This window comes from Mytilus edulis, chromosome 6 (genome assembly GCF_963676685.1).
Source record: "Mytilus edulis chromosome 6, xbMytEdul2.2, whole genome shotgun sequence".
In the NCBI taxonomy this organism is placed as follows: domain Eukaryota; kingdom Metazoa; phylum Mollusca; class Bivalvia; order Mytilida; family Mytilidae; genus Mytilus; species Mytilus edulis.
In genome coordinates this window covers 81,500,200-81,515,558 of record NC_092349.1, presented here as the reverse complement: position 1 = coordinate 81,515,558, position 15,359 = coordinate 81,500,200, and the positions used below count along the sequence as shown (strand labels likewise).

Genomic DNA, 15,359 nt, shown 5'->3' with positions numbered 1-15,359 from the left:
TCCCGTTTGAATGGTTTTACACTAGTAATTTTGGGGCCCTTTATAGCTTGTTGTTCGGTGTGAGCCAAGGCTCCCTGTTGAAGGCCGTACATTGACCTATAATGGTTTACCTTTTTTTTCCCTTTTTAAAAAAAAATTGTTATTTGGATGGAGAGTTCTCATTGGCACTCACACCACATCTTCCTATATCTAAATCTGTCTGGTTCATTGGTCAATATTAAGTTTCGAAGTTGCTAAGGTAAATTCCACACCTCAAGCACTACAAGCAATAGGTAAACTTTATTTTGCATAAATAATAAAGGAATGCTTATAAGGTGTGTCTGTCTTGAAGGGTTAATCTGACCTTACCTCATTTTCAGGGTTCTTTGGTCAATATTTAGTTTAAGTGTCTCAAATACTATAAGGAATAGGTCAATTTTATTTGGTGTATGGAATTATTGCAAACTGTATACGTCAGGGTTCATCTGAATAGACTGACCTTGACCTAATTTACATGGATCATTGATAATATTAAGTTTGTGTGATACTGTGGGAAAATCTTGTTCTTTAGACTATAAATCATAAATTCAATCATAATCAATTTAATTTATATATAATAAGCAGGCAAGACATTTATGCATGTGCACTTTTGTGTCATATCAAAATCAGTTAAAAATCTGAAGTTGGCTTTCTGGCTAAATCATCTCTGCTTCTTTTTTAAACAAAAAATATTCAAAGTACAGATTTATGTTGAGAAAAATGTTAGTCTCTTCAATTGTAAGAAACATCACAGTTACATTATACTTATAAAGAGGGTATTATCACGATAAAAAGACTCCCCTTATAAGGACAGAAGTATTTATTCTGTTGTTGATAATGTCTATGTCTGCGGCTCAAACTCAATCGTTGTTTCTGTCTATACAACTGTCCCATGAGCAGTTCGTTCATCTTGGTAATTTCCTTTTCCTTAGGTGATTTTATTTCCCAGTTTTTTGAGAAGGAACTCTGGCTTCCTCGATTAATATTAAATTAACTACCATGATACAGCCTAGTAAACTGAAAGAGGCATTCAAAGAAGACAGACAAATGAACAAATTGATTGATACATCATGCTGTTAGGTCAAATGAAGTCTAACTTCATAAGGGTTAAGCTAATGCCATATGAACAAAGAATGATTTTCAATTTATAACCATGAACAAAGAATGATTTTCAATTTATAACCATTATCATTTTTTAATCAAGAGATCAAACTATTGGCCATAGGATACTTCCTTCTTTGTGCAATATATTTACTTTAAAACAAGAAAAATATTGTGATTTTTTTTTATTATTTGCATAAATAACATAATTTTTTAATCAAACATAGAAAACAAATTTGTTATCCACAACAACTGAACACACCTTTTCTTATCCCTCCAGGATCTACCTATATTTACTACAAGTTTGGCATTATACCTCTGGTTTATTTATAATTTTAGCTGCATTAGAAAGAAATCAACATTGTGCAAGTGCATATATATACATGTATGATTATAAGAGATATACATGTATGTTTATAAGAGATATACATGTATGTTTATAAGAGATATACATGTATGTTTATAAGAGATATACATGTATGTTTATAAGAGATATACATGTATGTTTATAAGAGATATACATGTATGTTTATAAGAGATACATAAGAGATATACATGTATGTTTATAAGAGATATACATGTATGTTTATAAGATATATACATTTTTGTTTATAAAAATCTGATTTATTTTGGAACATTTAAATACTAAATAAAAGATGAATTTTAGTCTGTTTTGTAGGGTTGAAGACCCATTGGTAACCATAGGCTGTTTTCTTCTCTTTGGTACGGTTGTTGTCTCTTTGATACATTCCCAATTTCTATTATCAATTTAATTCTTATATCAACTCAATTTCCAAACAGTTACAGATTTTGCGTGGAGGTTTTTCCAACCAGAAAAAAGGTAAAAATTGTTTTGATATTCATTTGCATAAAGTCAATTTCTATCTGATGCAGCTCAAGGAAATGTTATTATAATATCAGTATGAATAATCAAAAGTGAATTAAGTGTGTTTCCTGACATAATACAATGTAAACAAGGTAATAGAATATGTGTTGTAATTAATAAACTTGTTATAGATACCAGGATGGAAATATCCTTAATAAGACAACATTTTCACTGAAGACAAGGAGTAAGAGGGTACTCCAGTATCAAATCTCACATCTTCAAAACATTTGTCCTTTTTACATTTGATAGAGCACATCTCGAAATACTTTCTAATGTTAATAATACATGGTGAACTTATACACAACCATTTTTCGCTATGCTACAAAGTTTATGATATGGGACTTTATGGTTATTTCTGATTAAATAAATATTCTGTATATTCTGGGTTGCATATTGTCAAACTTTCATTCTCAGCACGTAAATAACAACTGCAAACTGATGAAATAAGGCAAACACACCAGGTCATCACAGTCTTAGAAATCACAGATAATGGCGGAATTATCTCCCTTGGAGGAATATCAGGATACTTCTTCATACTGCTTTAAAATGGAGATCTGGAAAATATGTAATAAGTCAATTAAATAGATAGATGACCTCTGAAGACTGCCGAAGGGCAATAGACAGTGATATATGACTAGATAAATATCAACATATAGATAAAATATAACATTTTTAATAATATAATCATGATTTTCCTACTTGTTTGATTTCATAAAAAAAATGATAAATAAACTGTTTGAATTATTTTACACAAGTCATTTTTCAGCACTTTATATTTTAATTTGCTGTTTGGTGTGAGCCAAGGCTTCCTGTTGATAGCTGCACTTTGACCTATAATTGTTAACTGTTTACTCATTGCGACTTTGATGGAGTGATGTCTCATTAGCACTCAAACTACATCTTATTTCTGTTGACACAGAGACATGCATGTAATTTTGTTAGTTTATTACAATAGAAAATAATAAAAAATATAGAAGCTGCAGGGACAAATACTATCTGTGATGACTTTTTAAATGCTAATGGTCATACAACTGCATATTCAAGGCCATCAACTTATCATAGTTGCTTACCTTAAAACTGCCCTAATCTGTGCACTTTACAAATGAAATGAAAATGACTTAGGGCCAAATAAACTCAATGTTAAGGAGACAAGCACATGCTTATACAACTGCATACCAAATATCAAAGACTTACCATTGATGGTTCATATTATATTTACCTAATCAGAAACTTAAATATGCAAACTTTGCAAAATTTTGAAGTCAATAGACTATGACTGAGGGGGCAGGGTTAAATAATTTCTTTGTATATTAACTGTTAATGCTATTACATCTGCATACAAAATAGCATTGACCTACCAATTGTGGTTACGCTTGAACTGACTTATTCCCAAATTAGTACATTGTTGAAACAGTACATATTTGGATTTATTTTTTGGAGACCTATTTTTCCAGTTAAGTTGAGCCCTGACGTACCTTATCTTTGAGCTGCTGACATTGTTGTAAGGCACAGTTAAGTGACTGAGCCCTGACGTACCTTATCTTTGAGCTGCTGACATTGTTGTAAGGCACAGTTAAGTGACTGAGCCCTGACGTACCTTATCTTTGAGCTGCTGACATTGTTGTAAGGCACAGTTAAGTGACTGAGCCCTGACATACCTTATCTTTGAGCTGCTGACATTGTTGTAAGGTACAGTTAAGTGACTGAGCCCTGACGTACCTTATCTTTGAGCTGCTGACATTGTTGTAAGGCACAGTTAAGTGACTGAGCCCTGACGTACCTTATCTTTGAGCTGCTGACATTGTTGTAAGGCATGAGCCCTGACGTACCTTATCATTGAGCTGCTGGCATTGTTGTAAGGCACAGTTAAGTGACTGAGCCCTGACGTACCTTATCTTTGAGCTGCTGACATTGTTGTAAGGTACAGTTAAGTGACTGAGCCCTGACGTACCTTATCTTTGAGCTGCTGACATTGTTGTAAGGCACAGTTAAGTGACTGAGCCCTGACGTACCTTATCTTTGAGCTGCTGACATTGTTGTAAGGCATGAGCCCTGACGTACCTTATCATTGAGCTGCTGGCATTGTTGTAAGGCATGAGCCCTGACGTACCTTATCTTTGAGCTGCTGACATTGTTGTAAGGTACAGTTAAGTGACTGAGCCCTGACGTACCTTATCTTTGAGCTGCTGACATTGTTGTAAGGCACAGTTAAGTGACTGAGCCCTGACGTACCTTATCTTTGAGCTGCTGACATTGTTGTAAGGCACAGTTAAGTGACTGAGCCCTGACGTACCTTATCTTTGAGCTGCTGACATTGTTGTAAGGTACAGTTAAGTGACTGAGCCCTGACGTACCTTATCTTTGAGCTGCTGACATTGTTGTAAGGCACAGTTAAGTGACTGAGCCCTGACGTACCTTATCTTTGAGCTGCTGACATTGTTGTAAGGCATGAGCCCTGACGTACCTTATCATTGAGCTGCTGGCATTGTTGTAAGGCATGAGCCCTGACGTACCTTATCTTTGAGCTGCTGACATTGTTGTAAGGTACAGTTAAGTGACTGAGCCCTGACGTACCTTATCTTTGAGCTGCTGACATTGTTGTAAGGCACAGTTAAGTGACTGAGCCCTGACGTACCTTATCTTTGAGCTGCTGACATTGTTGTAAGGCATGAGCCCTGACGTACCTTATCATTGAGCTGCTGGCATTGTTGTAAGGCACAGTTAAGTGACTGAGCCCTGACGTACCTTATCTTTGAGCTGCTGACATTGTTGTAAGGTACAGTTAAGTGACTGAGCCCTGACGTACCTTATCTTTGAGCTGCTGACATTGTTGTAAGGCACAGTTAAGTGACTGAGCCCTGACGTACCTTATCTTTGAGCTGCTGACATTGTTGTAAGGCATGAGCCCTGACGTACCTTATCATTGAGCTGCTGGCATTGTTGTAAGGCATGAGCCCTGACGTACCTTATCTTTGAGCTGCTGACATTGTTGTAAGGTACAGTTAAGTGACTGAGCCCTGACGTACCTTATCTTTGAGCTGCTGACATTGTTGTAAGGCACAGTTAAGTGACTGAGCCCTGACGTACCTTATCTTTGAGCTGCTGACATTGTTGTAAGGCATGAGCCCTGACGTACCTTATCATTGAGCTGCTGGCATTGTTGTAAGGCACAGTTAAGTGACTGAGCCCTGACGTACCTTATCTTTGAGCTGCTGACATTGTTGTAAGGTACAGTTAAGTGACTGAGCCCTGACGTACCTTATCTTTGAGCTGCTGACATTGTTGTAAGGCACAGTTAAGTGACTGAGCCCTGACGTACCTTATCTTTGAGCTGCTGACATTGTTGTAAGGCATGAGCCCTGACGTACCTTATCATTGAGCTGCTGGCATTGTTGTAAGGCACAGTTAAGTGACTGAGCCCTGACGTACCTTATCTTTGAGCTGCTGACATTGTTGTAAGGTACAGTTAAGTGACTGAGCCCTGACGTACCTTATCTTTGAGCTGCTGACATTGTTGTAAGGCACAGTTAAGTGACTGAGCCCTGACGTACCTTATCTTTGAGCTGCTGACATTGTTGTAAGGCATGAGCCCTGACGTACCTTATCATTGAGCTGCTGGCATTGTTGTAAGGCATGAGCCCTGACGTACCTTATCTTTGAGCTGCTGACATTGTTGTAAGGCATGAGCCCTGACGTACCTTATCTTTGAGCTGCTGACATTGTTGTAAGGCATGAGCCCTGACGTACCTTATCTTTGAGCTGCTGACATTGTTGTAGGGCATGAGCCCTGACGTACCTTATCTTTGAGCTGCTGACATTGTTGTAAGGTACAGTTAAGTGACTGAGCCCTGACGTACCTTATCTTTGAGCTGCTGACATTGTTGTAAGGCATGAGCCCTGACGTACCTTATCATTGAGCTGCTGGCATTGTTGTAAGGCACAGTTAAGTGACTGAGCCCTGACGTACCTTATCTTTGAGCTGCTGACATTGTTGTAAGGTACAGTTAAGTGACTGAGCCCTGACGTACCTTATCTTTGAGCTGCTGACATTGTTGTAAGGCACAGTTAAGTGACTGAGCCCTGACGTACCTTATCTTTGAGCTGCTGACATTGTTGTAAGGCATGAGCCCTGACGTACCTTATCATTGAGCTGCTGGCATTGTTGTAAGGCATGAGCCCTGACGTACCTTATCTTTGAGCTGCTGACATTGTTGTAAGGCATGAGCCCTGACGTACCTTATCTTTGAGCTGCTGACATTGTTGTAAGGCATGAGCCCTGACGTACCTTATCTTTGAGCTGCTGACATTGTTGTAAGGCATGAGCCCTGACGTACCTTATCTTTGAGCTGCTGACATTGTTGTAAGGTACAGTTAAGTGACTGAGCCCTGACGTACCTTATCTTTGAGCTGCTGACATTGTTGTAAGGCATGAGCCCTGACATACCTTATCTTTGAGCTGCTGACATTGTTGTAAGGCACAGTTAAGTGACTGAGCCCTGACGTACCTTATCTTTGAGCTGCTGACATTGTTGTAAGGCACAGTTAAGTGACTGAGCCCTGACGTACCTTATCTTTGAGCTGCTGACATTGTTGTAAGGCACAGTTAAGTGACTGAGCCCTGACGTACCTTATCTTTGAGCTGCTGACATTGTTGTAAAGCATGAGCCCTGACGTACCTTATCTTTGAGCTGCTGACATTGTTGTAAGGCAAGTGTAAATAACACCACTGCTTCATTTAACCATTGAACTGTACACTCTATCTGTAATAAAATACACAATAGTTTATTCTTAATTCACCACTTAATATATATATCTACTGCAATGTTAATGTGATGTTTTATTATTGCAAAAAAGTACAATGGTGTAGGATTAGCTTAATTATTTCGATAGCATTTATGCTATGTAGTATTTTCTTTTAATTGCATATTTATTCACCGTCCAACAATTGCAATTCACACTCTAATTTCAGTGGTCTGAATAGCTCTGAATGGGAAAGACAGCCATTGTTTCTAAAAACAATTTAGGAGGGGGGTATCTTTTGATAGTCTTCATATAAAGAATGAAAAAAAGAACAGCTAGAACATGTAGAAAGGTTGACAATATTGCAATCAATTGTTGTTTAATGTTATTTCGTTTCCTTAGTTTAGGATTCAATTTGGACCAATGGAAGAGATCTGCATCTTCTAAATCTAAACATTCGATTAAAGTAGATAGTTAATTATCTAAAACTCAACTGAATTCTGTCTTTTAACAACTACTACAATATTTATTGAAATCTTAATTGTGTACCACTGAACTGCAGGCTAGGGCCATTTTTCCATTTTTTGTGGCAGTACTCTAAGATTTTTATTTTTTTTAGTGAGGACTGAAAAATCCATTCAGTTTTAAATTTCCATTGATAAAGTTTCCAGTTACAACTCTCATCAAAGGGATACAGGTACTAATTAAAACCAATATGATTGATGTAAACTGTGTGAAGCTTGTTTCCAGATCCTACATTTTGAAATATTTTAAAATTTCATAAAACAGATTCAAAATGCAACATTTTTAATTTAATTTTTATTTTACCATTACAATGATTATGTTGGTACACAAAATTTAGTTTTAATGGAAGACTACTCATCATATACTTAATGTCACATTTTAAGTGTTCAGATACATTAACTTTTGGTTTAGTGGAAGATTAGGAAGATTCTCAAAACAGAATTTTACAGAAAAAATGAAAAAAAATCGTTTCTCTCCCCAATCTCATGCATGCATCCCCACGGCCTTTGTTTACTCTGAAAGTTACAAGTTGACCTACAAATAAATGCATTGCATGTTGATGTTTGAATCATCTACAGCAAACATAATTATGTTTAAATTTAACAAATACCAATTTTTAATTACTGCACGAACTCTGAGAATGATTTAAATAATCAGTGAAGGATATCCCTGCTTCTACATAGTGTGGCATTCCAACAATGGCGTCACTATAAAATATAATGTAGGTTGGATATATTTAGAATATCTTGTCATACTGATTTTTCCAGATTGTAAAAGAAACGAAAATAGTGTAAAGGAGAGCTCAAGATACGATAATTTCGCAAGAAACAGAAGGGAAATGTGTAAAAAAGTGTTTCAAGACTATCTATTCATTTGTGTCTCTCCTTCTCTTCAATCTCAGTAAGATTTGTTGGGGTGTTTTCCACACAATAAAAACAAAATGAATGACGTCAGGGGATGTCAGTCTGGTTAACCACATAGGGGATTGACAGCTTGAAGCCGTCTTTCCTCAAAAATAATCATTGTTGACATAGTACAAATGCATAACTTGTTCGTGTATATTTGTTGACACTTATTGAGATAACTTTTTTCTCTGTACCTTATATCAGTCAATTTCCATAAGACATGTCTATTTGAATCTAATTAGTTTTAATTTTTCATTTGTTTGCCAGGAAAACAAATTATTTGTCAATGACAGTTTAATAACAAAATGAGATCCCACCCTTTAAACCAAGTTGATGAATATTGATAACCCTGCCACATTCTGTATGTGTCTGTCTTAAGTCAAGAGCCTTTTTTTTTATATTCAATGATTGGTGTTAGCTACTGTATATCATGTCATAATGACTTTATAACCATACCTGCTGCCTTGACGTAATTTCTGTCCTTCCTTGCGGTGACATGTTGATACTATACAAAGACATTATAAGTTTGGAAGAATGGATGTAAAAACTTAACGCTGTATCGTTTGGCACCGGTGGGACTAAAATTTGCTAAAATGTAAATAATATTTTAAGAAATTAGTACCAATTATAACATCGTGTAATATGTAGACCAACAGTTTTTATTGAAACAGCTTTGAGCCATAGTGTTAACATTTGCCTTTTAATTTTTATATTTACTACTGAAATTTGGCTAATAAAGGTAAAAGCTTCTAGGACAACTTTTACTACAAATTCAATACATGTATTAGTTTGTAAATGATAATTTTTTTAACCAACAAAATAAATGCCAAGGAAATTTTTTTGAACACTGTACTTACCATATTTCTACTGTATATAATATCTTCAATGGATTTTCTTTTAGGATAAGCCAGACAAGATCTACCCTGATTTAAACTGCTAATCAATTCATCTAAAAGCTGTAAACATAATAATTACACATTAATCATTCATCAAATAAAACATAACATAGCATTCAATCTTTCAGTTCAAACTTAAATTTAGGAAAACATGAGATATTTATTAGCTGTAATTGGCTTTGAAATGACTATGAGGATTTTCTTCCCAGTAACTGCAAATACTCTTTGATGGGTACTTAGTATTTTTTGTTTTTATGTTAGTTGTTGTTTGTGCTTTGTAAACTTATAAAACTTATATAATGTTGTCCTAGGTTAGGAGGAGAGTTGAGTGATCATTTCTAATGTGTGTGTTGTAAGCAGGAGGCTGTAATTAAGTTGTTACTCACTGTTCACCTTTTTTTTGTTTACAGTTTTTACATAATATAAAATAAGAAATCACAGATTCTTTATCTATGTGTAATTTGGTGAAACTTTTCAAATAAAACAAAGCTGGACAAAATATTGAAGAAACATGTATAATGATATGGTTCTATTCAACTCACCAAACAAACTTCTTTTGCAGAATGGAACACATGATCTTTGTCTATTTGATTGAGTGAAAACATGGCTTTTACTAAATAGTTTCCAGCATCCTGAATCTGAAAGATTTTGATTGTCATTAACAACTGTATCTTATATAAATATACTTCTATATGAAATAAGACATTTCGCTATTTCAAAGTGAAAATGCTTAAAGTATTCAAATTTGTAAGGCAGTGTACCAATGCACTAAAATAAAAATAAAACCAGATGCTCCGCAGGGCACAGCTTTATACGACCGCAGTGGTCGAACCCTGAACAGTTGGGGCAAGTATGGACACAACATACAAGCTTGATACAGCTCTGAATTTGGATTGTGATTAAGTAGTTGACACATCATAGGTTTCTGACACAGAATGAATGTGGTCTAATGAACTTAAAAATTATTTGCTTTTGCTATTGAGCAATACACTATGCTGTTGAATATTAATCCCCTCCAAAAAAAGTATTTGTAGAAAAATTCTTTTTAATTTCTGAAATTTGAAATGAGAAAATTTTTACATCCCCTACAAGCACCCCCCTCCCACATTTTTGTTCACCTCCCCCGTTTCCTTATTAAAAAAATAAACTCAATCAAAATTTCGAATGGAGTTTGCAACAATAACTACTCATTTAATTACATCATAAAATATTATAATATAAAATGACATACAGTCATGGTTGAAATTAAAACTTCTAAAAAAAAATTTAAAACTACACATCTCAAGCCAATCATCATTTCTTAATACATTATTTTCAAGCAGTGTAAGGGAGATAATCAAGTAATCAAACATAAATATAACAGTGTTTTTCAAATTTTAATTGGATTACCTCCCCTTCACTGCTTTTAAATTTTCTAAATTGTCCTTTAACCAGAAAAACCCTTGTTTTCCACCTTTTTTGTCCCTAGTTGCTTGATGATTTGAACCATACCCCCCCCCCCCCCCCCCTGTCCACTCCATAATAATCCCTTTGTAGTATGGAAACTTGTAGTATAATTTCAGAGAGATTTATACACTTAAACACAAATTATTGACTGAAACTAAATAAAATGCTTATTTTGGCCCCTTTTTTAGCCCCAAATTCCTACACATTTCGGACCATAACCCCCAAGATCAATCAAAACCTTCTACCTGTGGTATTAAATATTGATGGTACAATTTCAGAGCAATTGAAATGCTTATACACAAGAAAAATGCTTGTTTTGGACCCCTTTTGGGCCTCTAATTCCAAAACGGTAGGGACCATCATACCCAAAATCAATCCCAACCTTCCTTTTGAGGTATTAAACCTTTTTATAAAATTTCATAGAGATCCATTCACTTCAACTAAAGTTATTATCTGGACACCAAATGTGTCTTTGGAAGACAACGCAGATGCAGATGACAACATCATACCATTATACGAATGCAAAAAAAATTTGAGGTCGTATAAAAACAGAAATAGAGAAATAGACAAACAAGAGTTCATAAACACTAAAAGAAAACTAAGGACTGAAAACTTTGTCTGCACTTGCGCATACATTTTCATAGCATCAATTGTGAATTGATGCCATGAAAATTGGTGACATTGTCCAATCAAAACGAAGGTTACAAACAATCACATGTTGCTTTATAATTCTTAATTTACTTCTTGATTCTTTTTTCAAAAGATTAAACAAGAAATACCTGTTGTAATTTCCAGCTGACTTCAGGATTGATAGTGGTTTTAAAGTTGTGATGGTCTTTGGCTTGTTTGTGCTTGAAGTTGATGTCCTGTAAATGATAGTATCAGGCATGTTAAAAAGTACAGTAAACTCAGAAATTAATGTTTTCATGTATTATTGCGAATCACTGTTAACTGGTAAAAAAGTGACTCCACAAAGACTCAAACTTGATCTGTATTTTGTGGTAATAAGCTTGTGTATAAGTTTCATAACAATTGGTTGAGGCAAGTAAAGTAAGACTAGAGAAAGGATAAATCAGCTCTGGGACGTACATTCGTCAGAATGAACAAAGGTAAAACTTTAATTATGCCCACTCCAGAATACTTTTATATTTTTGACAGGGGCATTAAAAATATAACAGTAGTCTGTAACCATGAAATTCAAGTGCAATTGTAATTGTTGGACAAAAATGTAAGGGATCAATTATTCACATTTCAGGCAATGCTACATACAATTAATGTGTTAAAAATTTATAATGTAAGTTTTAATTTGTCAAAAATTTGCTATAATGTAATAATGGCAAAAGTTTTCGAATTTACATTATAATTGACAGGAAATTGGTGATATGTTTGACAGATAATGATTATCATTGGCTGAGGACATTTCCTTTTGTATTTTCACTGGTTCTGAATTTAGCAACTTAGTAATTAGACTTACTGCATCACAGATACTATCTCCAAGTAACGTTACAACACATTTTATAGTACTTCCACCACTGAAAATATAAAACAGACATTTTATACATGTTTATAATAGTACTTCCACCACTGAAAAATTAAGAGCTGGCATAATAAATCAGTTTAGATTGTTATAGGTTTGTAGTAAAAGACAAGTGTTAGATACTGTGGATTCATTTATTTTCATGGGTATCAATTTTCATGGATTGCTGAAATCTTGCATATTCGCGGTTTTACCAATCTCTTTATACAAAGCCTACTGAAAATATGTTAATCAGTGAACATTTGAAATCGTGGTTCACCTGTACCCACAAAACCCACGAAAGTTCACCTGTAACCACAAAACCCACGAAAGTTCACCTGTACCCACAAAACCCACGAAAGTTCACCTGTACCCACAAAACCCATGAAAGTTCACCTGTACCCACAAAACTTCACCTGTACCCACAAAACCCACGAAAGTTCACCTGTACTCACAAAACCCACGAAAGTTCACCTGTACCCACAAAACCCACGAAAGTTCACCTGTACCCACAAAACCCATGAAAGTTCACCTCCCACGAAAGTTCACCTGTACCCACAAAACCCACGAAAGTTCACCTGTACCCACAAAACCCATGAAAGTTCACCTGTACCCACAAAACCCACGAAAGTTCACCTGTACCCACAAAACCCATGAAAGTTCACCTGTACCCACAAAACTTCACCTGTACCCACAAAACCCATGAAAGTTCACCTGTAAAACCCACGAAAGTTCACCTGTACCCACAAAACCCACGAAAGTTCACCTGTACCCACAAAACCCACGAAAATTGGTATCCAATGAATAATAATGAATCCACGGTACAACATTTGTTTGTTTTTGGAGTGTAAAGATTGTTGACAATTACTCTGTAAATTGCTAGTTTGTCAATTGATGGTAAATGCTGTCATTGAAGTATATATGTATAAGAGACATGCAATATCTAGAAATACACATTTTCTTGTTTTCCTGGAAAACCATATTAAAGCCAAAGTATATTTGTAGCTGTTGTAAACTAGACTTTAAGATTTATAACTTGGTCTGATTTCATGTTCAAGAGATACTGTCTGGAAACTTTACCCCAAAAATGTTCTCATCCAAATAAATGTTATAAATCTAACTTTAATCGCTGGGTTCAAAGGAAATTTTCAAAACACCTTGCTGCAACCCTGAGCTTTGACGCAGCGACCTTACAGGGTTCTTTTTCATCAAAAAGGCTAGTATCAACCAAAGAATAGCAAAGATCAGATTTATGGCTGAAAACATATTGACTGGAAACAAATATTTTCCCATACTTTCAGACTATTACAAGGGTTGTCACTACCCCTGTTGACCAACTGATATCATATTAAAGTGCTTGTGAGCAATACAGGATAAAGATTGCTTTTATTTTTGTATGGTAATTTAATTTTTAAACATAATAATGCATTGTATTATGCAAAGGCCCACATAAGCAACATTATGAATGCTCCCTTGACCATAATTGTATTTGAACCTATTTTAGAACAAACAAAAAAATACACTATGTACATGCACCTAATATAATTTTCAAAAAAATATTTATTTTACACTATGGTTATATACTGACTTAAGCTTGAATATGTGAGTATTTAGAATCAATAATGTGCATAACATGGAAAGGGACTAAAGAATGTTCATCTTATTTATACACTATGATGTTTGTGTGCTCAAAGATAGAGATGATGTCTGAAAAATATCTCAACCAAGCCAGTGACACAAGGGTTTGCTTGCATGTCATGTAATATTCCTCCCTTCTATTTTAAAGAGGGCATTTCCAAACTTAGTCGGGTAAATGTTCAACACTTGGTTCTAAAGATTTCATCTGGAAACAATGTTGCCCTAAACTTGAGTCAATTGTTGATGAGTCCTTTCCCTTTGACCTGGTGACCTCCAAAATCATTAGGGGTATTTCCCATCACTTAGGCATTATCAAATCACATTTAAAATTTAAATTCAAGAAGATTTCCAGTTCACTGTATGTATGTTGTAACAATAAGCCAATATTGACTTTGATATATACAATGCATTAATAAAAAAACATAACCAAAACCGTTTAAGGCATATCAAATTCATCATTCAAAAATCCAAAAATCCAGAATATTGTTCTAAAAAAGAAGATATGGCTAAAAAAAGAATTACGTAAGTTGTTATCGCCCCTGTAATGGATGCGCCCATGATATTTTTATAAGAGTTAGTTTTTGAGGCATTTATACTGTTGAGAGGGGCAGAGACACATATGTATGTGTTAGATATGTTTATGTGCAGTTAATGCAGTGCGTGTAAAAACAATACAGTACAAAAAACGATATAATTTACGATTTTCAATGATATTCCCAATCGCTAGGATGCCAATGTTACATGTACACTATCGTGACTATTGAAAGTGTTTTGTAATTTACGCTTGACTTTTTTGACTACTTGATATGAATTATAGAATTCACATAACTTTGAGAAACGAACCATATATATCTAGACTAAACTCCGGTGTCGTACATAGATGAACAATACTGTATACATGTAGTAGCAACTGTTTACATGTAGTTTCAAGTGTGTGAAAATATTTGAAAGTAAGCAACCTAATATAGCATCTTTTCATACAATTTAAAGAATATCCAAATTACATATTAATATTAATATGGCATCAGCTGACTTTAAAGAGCTCAAAAGCCTCATAATGGGAGTTGATAAAAAAGTAAGTGACTTTTCACAGCAACTTAAAAAAGTTGAACATAATTTAACAGGCATGATCAATGAAGTGAAAACTGACGTTAATGTACTGAAAACAAAATACGATGAATCTCAGGTAGAAATAACAACTTTGAGACGAGACTTCACAGAGTTGGAACAGGGTGTTGCAGGTATGGATCTGCAAATACAAGCAATTGAAGGTGAAAAATTACAAAAACAAAAATATGAGCTTCAAACCCAGATGAATGAGTTAAAGGATCAGGTTACATTGCTTGAAAAGCACGAAAGAAAATATAATGTTATGATTTATGGTATTGATGACAGTAATGCAGACGAGAATATCTATTCTGTTACTCGTCAGTTGTTTAGCGAAAATTTAAAAATTGAACAGAGAAAAGCAAATGCCATTCCAATTGCTAATGCTCACCGCGTACCAACAAGGGGTAGTGGACCCAAACCAATTATTGTTCGATTAATCCACTATGGAGATAAACAACTCATTATGTCCAGTGCCCACAATTTAAAAGGTAGTCAAATTCGTATTCTAGATGATCTACCCGTATCCATGAAAGAGGAAAGATTCCTTCTGTCTCACGTAGCCTACAAAATACGCAAAA

The 15,359-nt window shown here is 34.9% G+C and overlaps 1 protein-coding gene across 1 annotated transcript in view; it reads right to left on the bottom strand.

Annotated features, from left to right (window-relative positions):
* Nucleotides 1-1,289: 1,289 nt before the first annotated feature.
* Nucleotides 1,290-15,359, bottom strand: part of LOC139528604 (protein rogdi-like) — a 40,985-nt gene continuing 26,915 nt past the window's right edge. The window contains exons 5-11 of the mRNA XM_071324639.1: nucleotides 11,992-12,049; nucleotides 11,297-11,383; nucleotides 9,614-9,709; nucleotides 9,033-9,131; nucleotides 8,632-8,763; nucleotides 6,682-6,765; nucleotides 1,290-2,559 (exon numbers count right to left, since the gene is read on the bottom strand). Coding sequence (XP_071180740.1) covers nucleotides 2,524-2,559; nucleotides 6,682-6,765; nucleotides 8,632-8,763; nucleotides 9,033-9,131; nucleotides 9,614-9,709; nucleotides 11,297-11,383; nucleotides 11,992-12,049 — 592 coding nt within the window. The 3' untranslated portion in view covers nucleotides 1,290-2,523. The remainder of the gene's footprint in view (nucleotides 2,560-6,681; nucleotides 6,766-8,631; nucleotides 8,764-9,032; nucleotides 9,132-9,613; nucleotides 9,710-11,296; nucleotides 11,384-11,991; nucleotides 12,050-15,359) is intronic.